Source organism: Labrus bergylta, chromosome 18 (genome assembly GCF_963930695.1).
Source record: "Labrus bergylta chromosome 18, fLabBer1.1, whole genome shotgun sequence".
NCBI lineage: Eukaryota > Metazoa > Chordata > Actinopteri > Labriformes > Labridae > Labrus > Labrus bergylta.
This window is the reverse complement of record NC_089212.1, coordinates 9,502,550-9,518,926: the sequence shown is the minus strand read 5'-3', so window position 1 is coordinate 9,518,926 and position 16,377 is coordinate 9,502,550. Positions and strand designations below refer to the sequence as shown.

General features: G+C 44.7%; 1 protein-coding gene across 1 annotated transcript; it reads left to right on the top strand.

Moving 5' to 3' along the window:
- The first annotated feature begins 1,258 nt into the window (after positions 1–1,258).
- tyro3 (TYRO3 protein tyrosine kinase) lies at positions 1,259–16,377 on the top strand. The gene is made up of 20 exons (XM_065966149.1): positions 1,259–1,631; positions 3,318–3,501; positions 5,444–5,544; positions 5,964–6,134; positions 6,865–6,951; positions 7,227–7,342; positions 7,556–7,736; positions 8,474–8,616; positions 8,929–9,067; positions 9,514–9,637; positions 10,549–10,643; positions 11,230–11,325; positions 11,732–11,812; positions 12,165–12,257; positions 12,326–12,447; positions 13,160–13,269; positions 13,396–13,555; positions 13,679–13,815; positions 15,099–15,275; positions 15,307–16,377. The coding sequence occupies exons 1-20, from the start codon at positions 1,568–1,570 to the stop codon at positions 15,590–15,592; spliced, it is 2,667 nt and encodes an 888-aa protein (XP_065822221.1). The 5' UTR covers positions 1,259–1,567; the 3' UTR covers positions 15,593–16,377.

Here is a 16,377-nt window from a genome sequence, read left to right as displayed (position 1 = left end):
GGTGAAGTTGTCCTGTACCCTTAGCAGAGAAACAGCCCCAAAGCATAATGTTTATACCTCATATGCTTGACGGTGGGGACGGTGTTCTTGGGTTGGAATTTAGCATTTCTCTCCCTCCAAACACAACAACTTTGAGTTTATGCCAAAGAGTTGAATTTGGTCTCATCTGACCACATCACCTTCTCCCAAGCCATCTCTGAATCATTTAGGACCTAAATGATTCAGAGATGGCTTGGCACCTAAATTTTAGGTGTTCATTGGCAAACTTCAGACGGGCCTGTACATGTACCTTCTTGAGCAGGGGGACATTGCGGGCACTGAAGGATTTAAATCCATTACAGCACAGTGTTACCAATGGTTTTCTTGGTGACTGTGGTACTAGCTGCCTTGAGATCATTACAAAGCTCCTCCCGTGTAGTTCTGGGCTGATCACTCACCCTTCTCATGATCATCCTTACCCTACAAGGCGAGATCTTGCATGGAGCTCCAGACAGAGGGCGATTGATGGTTATTTTATATTTCTTCCATTTTCCTATAATTGCACCAACAATTTTCTCCTTCTCACCAAGCTTCTTGCTGATGGTCTTGTAGCCCAGTCCAGCCTTGTGCAGGTCTACAATCCTGTCCCTGATGTCCTTTGAAAGTTTTTTGGTCTTGCCCATGGTGGTGGATTGGTTGGAAGGGAAGAGATTGATTCTGTTGACATGTGTCTTTTTTACCCATAACGAGCAGTGATTGGAAGTACTCTCTTAAAGTGTCAGGACCAATCTGAGTGCCTCCCGGGCACATAACTGGTCTGTGGGAGCCAGAATTCGTGCTGGTTTGTAGAGGATCAAATACTTATTTCCTTCAATAAAATGCAAATTAATTTATAACTTTATACAAGGTTTTTTTCTGGACTTTTTTTTTTTTTGATATTCTGTCTCTGTTTGTTAAAATAAAGGTACCATAAAAAATATAGACCGGTCACTTCTTTGTAATTGGTCAAACTTACAAAATCAGCAGGGGATCAAATAATTATTTCCTCCACTGTAACTGAATATACTATGCTAATATTTAAGTTCTGATACACACTTTTTAATGAATTACTTTAATACAATTAACACAATTTAAACAACATATATGCCGGCGCTTTTATTGTGAAGCCTCTTCCGCTGTGTGTGTGTGTGTGTGTGTGTGTGTGTGTGTGTGTGTGTGTGTGTGTGTGTGTGTGTGTGTGTGTGTGTGCGTGTGCGTGTGCGTGCGCGGAGGGGGGGGGGGGCTTGTTCAGAGGAATCTGCGGAGCGATGGGTGAAGTGTTTACGGTGTGAGAAACAAACTTTCTGCGTGTTTCTGCTTCGAGAATAAACTCAGAACTTTGATTCATCTTCTCCTTAGTTTACTCAGAGTCCAGTCGCTCCACCAAACCAAACATCTGCGGAGTTTCTCGCGTTGTAAGCTCCAGTTAGGAGACTGTTTGTGAAGCTGAAAATGAGACTTCAGTGAGGGGGTTGGGGACCGAGCCGAGCCGAGCTCCCCCTGTGAAAGTCACCGAGGGGTTGGATCCTCGGACAGAAAGAATGAGAGCATGAAGCGGATTCTGTGGATTGTCGTGTTTTTCCTGCAGAACTTTGAAGGAGGCTGTGAGAGCGGTGAGTTTCTGCGATGAATCCGAGTTTTGTGTCTGTTCTTCGGTCACTTTTATTGACATTAACCTCTCTCCCTATGTGGGACACATCGTCAAGTGAACATGACTTCATGCTAAAGTTAAAAAAGTTCTGCCATAAACCTGAAATAAATCCTGAACGATCCCGTCCACTTTCCGGCTCACAGCAGAGTGTTGTTGAGGGCTACTCACTCCGAGGCTGCTGGGAGCAGATTAAATATGTACATTAAAGGCTCTGTCAATTACAATTTACTGAAATGATGCCAGAATCACCCACAGACTAGTGTGACGTGACGAAGTCCTGAACGGTGTCTCCTCCGAGTTCCAAAAGTCTAAAAACAGCGAGTTTCTGAATTCTTGTCCTTTTCTAAATGAGTTTGGTTCAGAGCGGCTCACTGAAGTTTAGCAGCTCCGACTGGGCAAAGTGCAGAGTTACACATGATCCCAACTGGTATGCAGGTAAAGATTTTACCTTCAAATCCACGAGCTGCTTTGGTGACACTCTCAGTTAATATAAAAGGTCATAAATATATTGGTAGAGATGTGTACAATAATTAGGCTACATTATTATATAGTTATTAGTGAATTTAATCATCTAACAGACTACCTCGATTATTAATTCAACTCTTTTTATTCTTTGATCTTTTTAATAATCTTTAAAGAAAATAGACATTTAATTTATATTTAAAAAAATTATTCACGTGAAAAGTTGTTTTTAATCAACAGTGTTAAGGAGTTTGAGTTTAATGAGGTCACCTTCATAAGAGGTCAGGGTTCACATGTCATTAGAGGACCTGCAGACAGGAGGTCGGAGGTCAGACGGTTCAGCAGCATGTTGATATTTGGGGAGAAAAGTTAGAAAAATACAAATTCTTTGTATCATATGATTAATCAACACTTTTAACAGCTGTTTAAATGCATTATGGGTAATGTAGTCTGCAGCTTTGAATAAGGTAGAGGACGGGAAAAGGAATGTCTGAACCCACTCCTCACTTAATATTCAGCACTCATTGTATCCCACAATGCATTGTGAAAAGTGCAACCAATGGTCATAAGCCCATCAATAGTTCCCATTATGCATCATGTTAGCCTGCTGTCAGAAGGAGAAAGGTGCGAGCAACATGAACACAGAAACCCTTCAATGTGTTTGAATAAACGTGTTTCAAGAGACTGTGTTTCTTTCATTCAGTAATAATAATTATTATCATTTTGTGATAATCACTCAGTGTAATATTAGTTATCACTGAAACTCTCGCCCTGATTTAGTCAAAATCCCTGGCCGACGCTAAGCTGCAGCTTTTAGCCACAGAGAGGACATCATCGGAGTCCAGCGAGGACGAGCAGTCTGAAATATTTATTACTTATTGTGTATCATATTTGTTCACATTCTGCATTTTGCATTTTTGCATCATTTATCAATAATGAATCAATAGATTTATCAATAACAATATGGATATTAGGATCTTTAAATCAAGGATATTATTCTCAACGCGTCTGACTCAGCTGGTCCTGGTCCTCAGGTTGTGATTCAGGAACAGTTAAAGTTTTTGCTCATCTGTCTGAGACACTTCCTTCTCCCTCCCTCTCCTGCCCCATCCTACTTTCTCCCTCTCCTCTCCTCTCCTCCCCTTCCTCTTCCTCCCTCCCTCTCCTCCTCCTCCTTCTCTTGCAGGTGTGATCTTCACAAAGAATCCGTCCAATCAGACAGTGTCTCAGGGCAACGCTGCACGGCTAGGCTGTGCCGTTCTCGGTGTTACAGAGCCCGAAATCGTTTGGATGAAAGATGGAGAAAAACTTTACAGCACGGATCAGATGTTCATCACGCTGGGAGAGACGCACTGGGAGACCTTCTACAGGTACACGGATACACCTGTCGATACATCAATCAAAACATTGATCAATCAAAACATCAATCAATCAACACATCAACTAATCATCACATCATCAACACATCAATCAATCAAAACATCAATCAACACATCAATTAATCAACACATCAATCAATCAACACATCAATCAATCAAAACATTGATCAATCAAACATCAATCAATCAACACATCAACTAATCATCACATCATCAACACATCAATCAATCAAAACATCAATCAACACATCAACTAATCATCACATCATCAACACATCAATCAATCAAAACATCAATCAACACATCAATCAATCAGCACATCGATCAACACATCAGTCAATGAACACATAAACCAATCAAGACATCAATCAAAACATCAATCAACACAACACTCAAAACATCAATCAAAACATCAATCAACACAACAATCAAAACATCAATCAACACAACAATCAACACATAAACCAATCAAAACATAAATCAAGACATCAATCAAAACATCAATTATTCAACACCTCAATGTAAACATCAATCAACACATCAATTACTCAACACCTCAATCAATCAACACATCAATCAAAACATCAATCAACACATCAATGTGGGGCATTACCCCTGCTGTCGACCCTGGTGGTAAACCCTGCTGATGGGGCCCTTGGCAAAAAGTTATTGTGGTCCCTTCCAACCATGGGGCCCCCAAGCAGTTGCCTGCCTTGCCTGTTGACAAGCAGCACCTCTGCCCGTTGTTAGCTCTTTTCAGACTGCTTTTTTCTCAAAAGTGCCGTAACTAAGCTCAGTCATCATCACGTCTTTGTACATTCATGCTGATTCTGCAGCGTAATATCGGTGTCCCTGTCTGTGAGGTCACATTGCATTTCGGTGTTGTTGAAGCACGGCACAACGGGAGCTCCACATACACACACAGTCAGACATGCACACACAAACAGCGCTGTTCTCCCTTGCTGGCTTAGCTGATCCCATCGGATCCCATCTCTCCTCTTTAACGCCTCCGTTACTACCTTATGAAGACGGTACAGAGGGGGGTATCACTATGTCCCCAGTCACAGGGGCATATTGTAAACATTTCCACTATGGCCTGGGTTAGGTTAAGTATTCAGACCCTCTACCCAGTACTTAGTTAAAGAACCGTTGGCAATGATTACAGCATCAAGTGTGCTTGGGAATGATGCGACATGTGGATTTTCTGGATGATTGGGGGCCGGCTGTGGACAGCTGTTTTCAGGTCCCTTCAGAGATGTTTTTTAAAGATTTATTTTTGGGCTTTTCATGCCTTTAATGCAGAGATAGGACAGTGGATAGAGTCGGAAACCAGGGAGAGAGAGCGGGGAATGACATGCGGAAAGGAGCCACGGGTGGAAGCGAACCCGGGCCTACCGCTCGAGATGAGAGTCTCAACACATGGGACGCGCGCCCTAACCATTGCGCCACCAGCGCGCCCCTGTTCGATTGGATTTTAGTCAAGACTCTGGCTGGGCTACTCAAGGACATTCACTCAGTCATCCCTAAGACACTCCTCCTGCATTATCTTGGCTGTGAGCTTAAGGTCATTGTCCTGTTGGAAGGCAAACCTTCAGCCCAGTCTGAGGTCCTGAGTGCTCTGGACCAGGTTTTCATTCAGGATATCGCTGTACCTTGCTCTGTTCAGCTTTCCCTCCCTGAACCCTGACCAGTTGCCCAGTCCCTGCACCGACACCTTCATACATGCTGCTGCCTCCATGCTTCCCTGTTAGGAGGGTATTAGACAGGTGATGGTACTGTGCAGATGATGGAACTAGAACCTGGCTAACTTGGTTGTGACGTCATTCCAAGCTCCAAGTTCCGAGTTAATGGGTTATGGGTGTTTCAGAGTGAAGACTGTAACGGTTCTAGTTTAGTTCCTTTTTCTGGTTCTAATGTTGTGTTTCTGTTCCAGTGTGAAGTCGGTCCAGCAGCATGATGCCGGTCAGTACTGGTGTGAAGTTGAGTTTCATGGTCTGACGTTCTCTTCTGAACGAGCCTGGATCACAGTGGAAGGTGAGGACCCTGAAAGCACCATCTGCCATTAGTCAGTGAATGCCTCTCAGCCCTGCAGCCTTCTCTGCTGTGACCCTGAACACATCACCTCCACCTCAACTCCTCCTTAGTCATCTCCTCCCCACCCAACTCCTCCTTGTCACATACTCATTCCTCTCCTCCTCATCTCTCCTCTCCTTCTCTCCGTCCTCCCTGTCCTATCCTCCTCTCAGTTGTCTCCTACTCAGTCATGTCCTAATTTCAGTCATCTCCTCATTGTTGTTGTATTGTATGTTAGTTGAACAGCGCTGTGTGTTGCTGTAGTTGCCTGTCTTGTGTTGTTGTTGTTGTTGTTGTTGTATTGTATGCTAGCAGTTGTGTCTGAGGCTGATCTCCTCTCTGGGGTCAATCTACCATCTTTCTGTGTTCACCTCCTGCAGGAGTCCCTCACTTCGTGGAGGAGCCACAGGATGTGGCGACGCTCCCTAACGCTCCCTTTAACCTAACTTGTGTGGCGGTCGGCCCTCCTGAGCCTGTGGAGGTGGTCTGGTGGTTAGGAGGAGTTCAGGAAGGGGATCCCAGACCGTCCCCCTCAGTCCTCCATGTCAAAGGTGATAAGATATTCTGCTATGATGATTCACCTGAATAGAGGTGCATCATGGGTAGGCCTGACTGATGTTGGATTTTAAATACTGATATTGATATTGGAGAGGGAAAAAAAATCTGATACTGATAAATCGGCCGATATCTTTCTTAGATCTATCTTTGAGCTGTAGTGATCAGATATAGATATACATATTATTTATAGCGTTGATCCCTCACATGCAGTTATCAAGCACTTGTGGAAAACATTTATAACGAAGACAAGATGGTCAATCAGCTGGAAAGTAACGGAGCATGTACGTGCGTCACAGCTAGACACGCTGCAATGTGATGATGATTGTTGTAATCCATATAGCGCCCTCTGCTGGTGACAGCCAGCCAAATCTTGGGCAAATCCAGGCTCATAACGAAACAGCCATCTGCCAAGGGGGGGAGGGGTTGGTTGTTGGTTAAACTTGTTAAAATAAATGTTTCTTGTTTCATTAAATGTTTTACATTTTAGGCTAAAGTGCATCTCTGTCTCCACCTCACCTTTCCAACAGTGACCACATGTCCTGTTTTCTATTGGTTGCCATGATTTTTTGTGTCTTCCTGTGTGGATTTCCAGTTTGTGGTCACTGAGCCTGTACTTGGTTATGATTTCTCTCTCTCTCTCTCTCTCTCTCTCTGTACATGTCTCTCTCTCTCTCTCTCTCCCTCTCCCTCTCCCTCTCTCTGTACCTGTCTCTCTCTCTATAGGTGTAAACAGCAGCGTCAAGTTTTATTGTGAAGCTAAGAACACAAGGGGGATCTCAGTCTCCAGAACAGGAAGTGTTCACATCAAAGGTAAAAAAAAAGCATGATGTCATCATTTTAATGAAATCAATGTTAGCTTAGCATTAGTGTGTTGCATTAATAAAATGTTAGTGATACTAATGTTAGCTTATCATTTATGCATTGTTTGTGCTAATTATGGCTTAGCATTAATAAATTGTTTGAAATGATTATGTTATCTTAGCAATAATGCCTTGTAATGTTTCAGATGCTATGAGCGACACACCTTATTCTGACCTGTGTTTGGTTTTGTGGGCAGAGATAAACAATCAGTCTCCCTTTCTTAGTTTTGCCATTGGCGCCAGTCAATCTTCAAGTCCTTGGGATGGTTGACAACAATGTCACATTGTCATGGAAACCAGGATTCACTGGATACTCTGACCTTTCAACCTGCATCATCCAGGTAACACACACACACATACGCACACACACACACACACGCACACACACACAACTACTAATCAAAAACAACCCTAACTTATTTTTTTTTTAAAGTTTGGTTTCTTCATCATCATTGCTCTTCCCTCTTTCATTCTCTCCCTCCTCCTCCATCCTATCGCTCTCTCCTTCCTCCTCCCCCCCACCTAAACTCTTCTCCCCACTTCTCCCTCCTCAGCTGTCGCGGCGTTCAGTCCGGAGGTGGGACCTCCCTCAGCAGGAGGTGCAGGTTCCTCCTCACCTCCTTGTGGTGTCCGGTCTGAGGAGCCACAGTAACTACAGCGTCAGGGTCTCCTGTGTAAACGAGGTGGGGGCGTCACCTTTCTCCCCCTGGCTGCACCTGCAGACACCTGAATCAGGTGAGAGGGAGGCACCTCCTCAGACAGTTGACACCTGATCGTGACCTCATATTGTTCACCACACTTGTGTGTATTATGTCAGGCTTCCTTACATCGCTTGCTGTTAGCCTCAGCTAGCAGTTAGCATCAGGAAGGGGAGGAGGAGGAGAAGGAAGGAGCGTGTGTGTGTGTGTGTGTGTGTGTGTGTGTGTGTGTGTGTGTGTGTGTGTGTGTGTGTGTGTGTGTGTGTGTGTGTGTGTGTGTGTGTGTGTGTGTGTGTGTGTGTGTGTGTGTGTGTGTGTGTGTGTGTGTGTGTGTGTGTGTGTGTGTGTGTGTGTGTGTGTGTGTGTGTGTGTGTGTGTGTGTGTGTGTGTGTGTGTGTGTGTGTGTGTGTGTGTGTGTGTGTCTGTTTGTGGTCTGGGTGTTCCTCTCCGTACAATCAGCCTTTGTTTGTGTCCTTAATCACTCTGCAACGCCTCCTGCAGGCTGCAAACAGAACTCTGACCTCAATCTGTTTGAGTCAAAAGGACTAAATTAGGATCAAATATTATTGGTCAACGCGTTCAGTCGTTGTCCTCTTGCTCACAAAGTCATCATTTAGCACCAACTCTTAATTTTAGCCCTTTTAGCTCAGGGCTAATTTTAGCCCTGAGCACAGCAACCACCCTCACAGTTTCTGCAGGAATTGTCTAGTTATTGTTGTGAATGGTGGAGCTAACAGCCAATGAGGGAGCTCCTGATGATGTTTCTGTGTACAGTTCCGTCTGCGGCTCCAAGGAACTTGACGTTCTCGCTGTCAGAGGAGCAGCTGACTCTGAGCTGGGCGGAGCTACAGCAGGAGGAGCTACAGGGGAGGCTGCTGGCCTACAAGGTGCAATGGAGTCTGGGAGGAGAACCACAGGTGAGACGGCGTCATGCCATGCGGTCTCATTTATAATCGTTGTATGACTCCTCTCTGCCGCCTCATTTTCTCTCCTCCTCCTCCTCCTCCTCCTCCTCCTACTCCTCCTCCTACTCCTCCTCTCTGACTCCTCTCCTTCTCCTTCTCTCCTCCTCCTTCTCCTCTCTGACTCCTACCCTCCTCCTCCTCCTCTTATCCTTCTCCTTTTCTCCTCCTCCTCCTCCCCCTCCTCTCTCCTTCTCCTTCTCTACTCCTCCTCCTCCTCCTCCTCCTCTTCTCTGACTCCTCCTCCTCTCTTAATCCTGCATGTAGGAGCCTCTGCTGTTTAAGGAGAATTCAGCTCAACTATCAGGAGGAGGTCGCTTCTTTAACTCCTCCTTCCAGGTGTCAGCCTGCACCTCCGTGGGTTGTGGACCATGGGGCCGTCCTGTTTTGGTGCTGCCTTCCTCAGGTAAAAATACCTGATCACATGTTAATGACACGTTAATGACACGTTAATAACATGCTAATGACATGTTAATGACACATTAATAACATGCTAATGACACGTTAATGACATGTTAATGACACAGTAATGACATGATGACCCGTTAATGACATGTTAATGACACAGTAATGACATGATGACACATTAATGACATGTTAATGACACAGTAATGACATGATGACACGTTAATGACATGTTAATGACACAGTAATGACATGATGACACGTTAATGACATGTAAATGACACAGTAATGACACGTTAATTAAATGTTAATGACACATCAACACATGTTTATCAGACATTTATCACATGTTTATAACACAGCTTTGTAACAAATATAAACACGTTATTATATCAGTGACTGATGTTTTCTTACAATTGATCTGATTGGCTCCATTTGGTCACTCAGTCCAGGTCCAGGTCCAGCGAAGCCACATGTGGGTGGGTCTCCTACTCGGCCTCCTGGTGGCATCCATGGTTGGCCTCCTGTTGACCATCCTCGCTCAGCGCCGTGAAAAAGAGACGCAGTTTGGGTAAAAATAACCAGAATTTAAAACTAAAGATCAAAGAGAAGTTCATCACATCAAACTAAATTTAACCCTCTCCCTCTCTGCACCTGTCTCGCTCTCTACACCTGTCTCTCTCTCTACACCTGTCTCTCTCTGCATCTGTCTCTCTCTCTGTACCTGCCTGTCTCTCTCTCTGTACCTGTCTCTTTCTCTGCACCGTCTCTCTCTTTGTACCTGTCTCTTTCTCTGCACCTGTCTCTCTCTTTGTACCTGTCTCTTTCTCTGCACCATCTCTCTCTGTACCCGTCTCTCTCTTTGTACCTGTCTCTTTCTCTGCACCTGTCTCTCTCTGTACCCGTCTCTCTCTTTGTACCTGTCTCTTTCTCTGCACCTGTCTCTCTCTCTGTATCCGTCTCTTTCTCTGTACCCGTCTGTCTCTTTGTACCTGTCTCTTTCTCTGCACCGTCTCTCTCTTTGTACCTGTCTCTTTCTCTGCACCCTCTCTCTTTGTACCTGTCTCTTTCTCTGCACCTGTCTGTCTCTGTACCCGTCTCTCTCTCTGCACCTGCCTGTCTCTCTCTCTGTACCCGTCTCTCTCTTTGTACCTGTCTCTTTCTCTGCACCATCTCTCTCTGTACCCGTCTCTCTCTTTGTACCTGTCTCTTTCTCTGCACCTGTCTGTCTCTGTACCCGTCTCTCTCTCTGCACCTGCCTGTCTCTCTCTCTGTACCTGTCTCTCTCTCTGCACTTGCCTGTCTCTCTCTATGCACCTGTCTCTCTTTTGTACCTGCCTGTCTCTTTCTCTGTACCTGTCTGTCTCTCTCTCTCTCCGTCTCACTCTCTCTCTGCACCTGTCTCTCTCTCTCTGTACCTGCCTGTCTCTCTCTCTGCACCTGTCTCTCTCTCTGTATCTGTCTCTCTCTCTCTTTTTGTAGCTCTGTCTTTAAGTCTCCAGGTTCTGAGAGTTCAGTTTCATTCACGGCGGCGAGATCTTTCAACAGAAACTGTTCAGAAATCCCAGAGTCCACACGTGAGTCACACTGTGTGTTTGTGTGTGCGCGTGTGCGCGTGTGTTATTGTTATGTGCGGCCTGGACCAATCACAGGTTGGTTGTGGAGGCCCAGATCTGTGATTGGCTGCAGTTCAGACAGAAAGAAGAACAAATGTGTTAAAGTTTTAAAGTGTTATCAGCAGTTTGTCCGCTTGTCCTTCACCAGTGTGTTTACATCAAACACACCTGCCTGTATTTACCTGTCAGCTCTCAGCCAATCAGGGTGTCTGTCTTACAGGATGACAACAAACCATGAGGGACTGTAAGTACAGTCTGATCAGTCTTACAGTAAATACCATCACTGTGGACTCACAGCTGCCACAGAGAGAGAGAGGCATTATGGGAAATGTAGGATCTGAGAAGAAAGGAGGATTAATTGCTGTGTGTGTGTGTGTGTGTGTGTGTGTGTGTGTGTGTGTGTGTGTGTGTGTGTGTGTGTGTGTGTGTGTGTGTGTGTGTGTGTGTGTGTGTGTGTGTGTGTGTGTGTGTGTGTGTGTGTGTGTGTGTGTGTGTGTGTGTGTGTGTGTGTGTGTGTGTGTGTGTGTGTGTGTGTGTCTCCCTCCAGTGGACAGTCTGGGTATAAACGACGAGCTGAAAAACAAACTGCAGGACGTGTTGATCCCTGAGAGGCTGCTGTCTCTGGGACACATGCTGGGAAAAGGTAATGCATGTTCACACTCACAGGTGTGTGACACACACACAGACACACCACGCAGACCGTCATTAACATCAGGTGGTTTAAGAGCTGTTTCTGCCGAATCAGAGAAATCTACACTTGGCAAGGTGTTGGCATGTTGTTCCATGGCTCGACGGGAAATGGCTGATCCTGTAGCTGGGGGGGAGGTAAAGCTGTAAGCATGTTGGTCTCTGGCCTGACAGGAAACAGCTGTTTGGGAGGGGGAGTGACTTGGGGAGGAAGAACTTCCCACTCACATTTTGAGGGTCCAGCTGAGGGGCTTTGACTTGTGATGCTCCTGTACACCTCCCTGTGGAGGTTTCAGAGTGGTACGACCTGTGATGCTGATGCTCTTGTGTGTGTGCGTGTGTGTGTGTGTGTACCTGTCCAGGTGAGTTCGGGTCAGTGCGGGAGGCGTTCCTGAAGGCAGAGGACTCTTCTGTCCAGAAAGTGGCAGTCAAAGTACTGAAATGTGAGTGTGATATTGATGTGGAAACAGGAAGCACACAAACTTGATGTCATCAAGTTTGTGTTCCTATTAACTCGTGCAGTGAAAAAGAATCACAGTGTCAGTAAAGAGGGTTAGGGTGTTGATGTGAACAATCACAAATCTGTAAATCATAATCAAATCATTTTAAACCTCCTGTCTGTGTGTGTGTCTCTGTATATGTGTGTGTCTCTCTGTCTGTGTGTGTGTGTGTCTGTGTGTGTCTCTCTGTCTGTATGTGTGTGTGTCTCTTGTGTGTGTGTGTATGTCTGCGTCTCTCTCTGTGCGTGTCTGTTTGTGTATGTCTCTGTGTGTGTCTGTGTTTTCGTGTGTGCAGCTGACATCACTTCGTCAGGTGACATCGAGCAGTGTCTGAAGGAGGCAGCCTACATGAAGGACTTTCACCACGTCAACGTCATCCAGCTCATCGGTAACACACAAACAAACACACACACACAAACACATTTGGTTTGATTGACAGCTCCTCATCTCCAATAGGAGTGAGTCTTCACCGGCGTCCCGGCCAGCGGCTTCCAATCCCGATGGTGGTTCTTCCGTTCATGAAGCACGGAGACCTGCACACGTTCCTGCTGCTGTCCAGACTGGGAGAGAGTCCGTTCGTATGTAAACATTGACGTTTATACCACATCTATATGTAAACATTTACGTTTATTCCACATTGATATGTAAACGTTTAAGTTTATTCCACATTGATATGTAAACGTTTACGTTTATTCCACATTGATATGTAAACATTTATGTTTAGTCCACATTGATATTTAAACATTTACATTTATTCCACATTGATATGTAAACGTTTACGTTTATTCCACATCAATATGTAAATGTTCACGTTTATTCCACATTGATATTTAAACGTTTACGTTTTTACCACAGCTATATGTAAACATTTACGTTTATTCCACATCGATATGTAAACGTTTACGTTTATTCCACAGCTATATGTAAACATTTACGTTTATTCCACATCGATATGTAAACGTTTACGTTTTTACCACATTTGATATTTAAACATTTACACTATGGTTGTATGTGAATATGAAGTTTTTAGCAGATAGACTCATAGATCTTTAATGTCATGTTATACAAAGAAACTCTGTTGCAGAAATCCAGCTGCAGCATATAAAATATAAAATATTTAAACACACACAAGCCAAGCACATCTCATCAATACACACAAACACTTTCATACCCGTAAAAATGTCTAAAGAATGTCATACTCTAAAGATAACGTTAGTACGTAACCAGTTTCCTTTATACTCCATCCAGAACAAATCATTGAAGTTGTGACCCTGCCTCTGTGTGTTTCAGGACCTGTCCTTGCAGACTCTGCTGCGCTTTATGTTGGACATCTCTCGGGGGATGGAGTATCTGAGCAGCAGGAACATCATCCACAGAGACCTCGCTGCCAGAAACTGCATGTGAGTCCAGCAACCAGCCGACCGTCAGAAACACACCCAAAAGTTTATTTAAAACTGTAAAATACAGAAACAGCTAACCCGTCCTTCTGTCTGTCTGTGTGTGTGTGTGTGTGTGTGTGTGTGTAGGCTGGATGAGAACATGACGGTGTGTGTTGCAGACTTTGGTCTCTCTAAAAAGATCTACAGTGGAGATTATTACAGACAGGGATCAGTCTCTAAGCTTCCTGTGAAGTGGATCGCTCTGGAGAGTCTGAGTGACAACGTCTACACCACACAGAGCGACGTGGTATGAACACACACACAAACACGCACTACACACTGTATTGGTGAACGTTTAAGAAGCTAGTCAATCAAGCTGGTTTGTGTGTTTGTCTCCCTGTTTGTGCGTCTGTCTGTGTGTGCGTGTTAGTGGGCGTTTGGCGTGACGATGTGGGAGGTGATGACCCGGGGTCAGACTCCGTACCCTGGCGTAGAAAACTCTGAGATCTACGAGTTCTTGATCAAAGGAGAGAGACTGAAGAAACCTCCACACTGCAGGGATGACATGTGAGCAAATACACACTACACACACATTCATACACAAACAATACACAACCACATCAACTATACCTGAACACAGAGGTCACCAATACACACTGCTTCTACCTATGACCTCACCTTCACCTCAGAGCGTAGAGAGAGATTCTGTACATATGTGATGACGTCGTAACACTAGATAATCACAGATTGTTGTGTTGCACTCAAAATGCTTTTACACCACACATCCCCTAACCCTACCGCTCTTTTTCGAGTTCGGATGACCTCCAGTGTTTCCCATTAGACTACACTGTGGCGGCCCGCCATAGTCTAATTTGCCCCGCTAGTGTCAGGGAATTATTATCAACTAGGCTATAAAAACATTTATAAGAACATTTAAAGTACAGTTTAACCCGTTAAATGTGATGTGTGGCTGCAGTAGCCCACACCAGAATGTGTGATTGTTTGTCCATTACCTAAAACGGTCCGTTACTTTGTTTACCTCCTGCAGAGTGTTACAACTCAGCCGCTCAGAGCTTTTCAACACAATCAAAGACATTTGATCACCCTGTCAGACAAAGCTGCATAACTAGTTGTTAATAATAGTTAAAACTGCTCAGTGTGCGCTGAGGTCCTCTGTCTGTGCGTCTGCACGTCACCTTCCCTGCTAAAAACTGGTCATAAACCACGTCTGAATGTTTTGATTTTGAAATGTTCTTAAATCGTTTGAGCTGCTATTAATACTCTAAATATTTATAATACTGAACATTACAATTAATTAATAAAATGTGCTTTTGCGCAGCAAATTGTATGACGTCATCAAATGGAAGCATGTTGTGGAGGAATGATCCAAATGTGGACAAGAGGCTGGAGAGGAGTGATAATCATATCTGAAAGAGGAGTAGGAAAAGTATGCCAGCTTGAGGGTCTCAATGGGCCAAGCCTAAAGCCATTTAACTTCCATGGGCATTGGATTTTATGTTTTGACAATTTATGCACTACAAGAGTACAAAATTGTTAGAAGAGAACAAAGTTTTTCATACATTTAACCTCTTAATTTTGCACAAAATTGATGCATCTAACTGATAAATTGGTGCATGCCCCCAGACCCCCCTATAGGGTTCAGTTTCCCCCACCCATAGTCTCATGAAATCCTGTGGGAAACACTGACCTCCCTTTACTAAATATAAAACTAATAGTTACCCTCATTACAGGGGTAACAGACTCAATGTTAGCACATAACCTTCTTTCTGAAAAGGGCCTCTGATAACACGTTTTAACATGTTTTTCTTCTTTGCTGGTGTTTCTGTCAGATATGACATCATGCACAGCTGCTGGAGTCCCGTCCCTAAATGTCGTCCCAGTTTCAAACATTTAGTCGACCAGCTGGAGGCGCTGTGGCTCAGCCTGTGCCCCGCCCATCCACTAAAGGAACCTCTGCTGTATGTGAATCTGGAGGGGGACGAGGGGGAACCAGGGGGGGGGGGGGGGAGGAGGAGGAGGAGGAGGAGGAGTAGGAGTAGGAGTAGGAGTAGGAGGAGGAGTCAGGGAGGATCTGACGGCAGCAGGAGCTCCAAGCTGGAATGAGGCCTGGCAGCACAGGGAGGAGGAGAAAGAGGAGGACTGGATGATGCTGGGGTCAGGGGCCGCGCTCGCCATAGGAGGGGGAGACTACAGATACATCATTGCCCCCCCCTGTGGCCCCCCCGAGGAGGAGCAGGACGAGAGGGGGAGGAGAAGGGAGTCTATGGACACTTTACAGGAGGAGGAGAAAGATGAAGAGGATGATGTGGTCATCAATGTCTGACCAATCACAGTATTTCTCCTACTTTCACCTGATTGGACCAAATCTCTTAGCTCAGCTGATCAGAGGGGAAATTAGTTTAGTGTGAGTGGACAGCAGCAGGCGGGTGGAGATATGAATGATAACAGCAGAGGGCCGGTGGAGACATGAATGATAACAGCAGCAGGCGGGTGGAGACATGAATGATAGCAGGCGGGTGGAGACATGAATTATAACAGCAGCAGGCGGGTGGAGACATGAATGATAGCAGGCGGGTGGAGACATGAATGATAACAGCAGCAGGCGGGTGGAGACATGAATGATAGCGGGTGGGTGGAGACATGAATGATAACAGCAGGAAGCGGGTGGAGACATGACTGATAGCAGCAGCAAGCGGGTGGAGACGTAGCGGAACTGAGAGAACTCTGATAATACACAATAACACATAACAGCAGTGTGTGTGCAGTTTGTACGTACACTAGGAAAAAGACACATGAAACTTTGTGAAACTGAGCCACTTAAACACTGACCTCTCATTGTTAATTAGAACTGATAATGACACGTTAGCCTAGCTTAGCAAAGAGACTGGTTGCAGGTAGAAACTGTTAGCTTGCTAACTGATGTAGAATTTCTTAAAGTCTTGAGGTTCTGGTGTAATTATTGAAATTGTGACTAATTAAATGATTATGTAGATTAATAATGAATGTAAATAATGTTGATGTTTCTGACTGATTTTAATGCACAGTCTAAAGTTTCCAGCAGCAGAATGTTTTAAGTTCTTAATAAAATCTATGATAAAACTTTCACAA

Coding starts and splice junctions, on each gene's coding strand:
- tyro3 (XM_065966149.1), top strand. CDS start 1,568: ATGAAGCGGATTCTGTGGATTGTCGTGTTTTTCCTGCAGAACTTTGAA. Junction 5,545..5,963: donor AGCCTGGATCACAGTGGAAG/GTGAGGACCCTG, acceptor CACCTCCTGCAG/GAGTCCCTCACTTCGTGGAG. Junction 9,068..9,513: donor TTTGGTGCTGCCTTCCTCAG/GTAAAAATACCT, acceptor TTGGTCACTCAG/TCCAGGTCCAGGTCCAGCGA.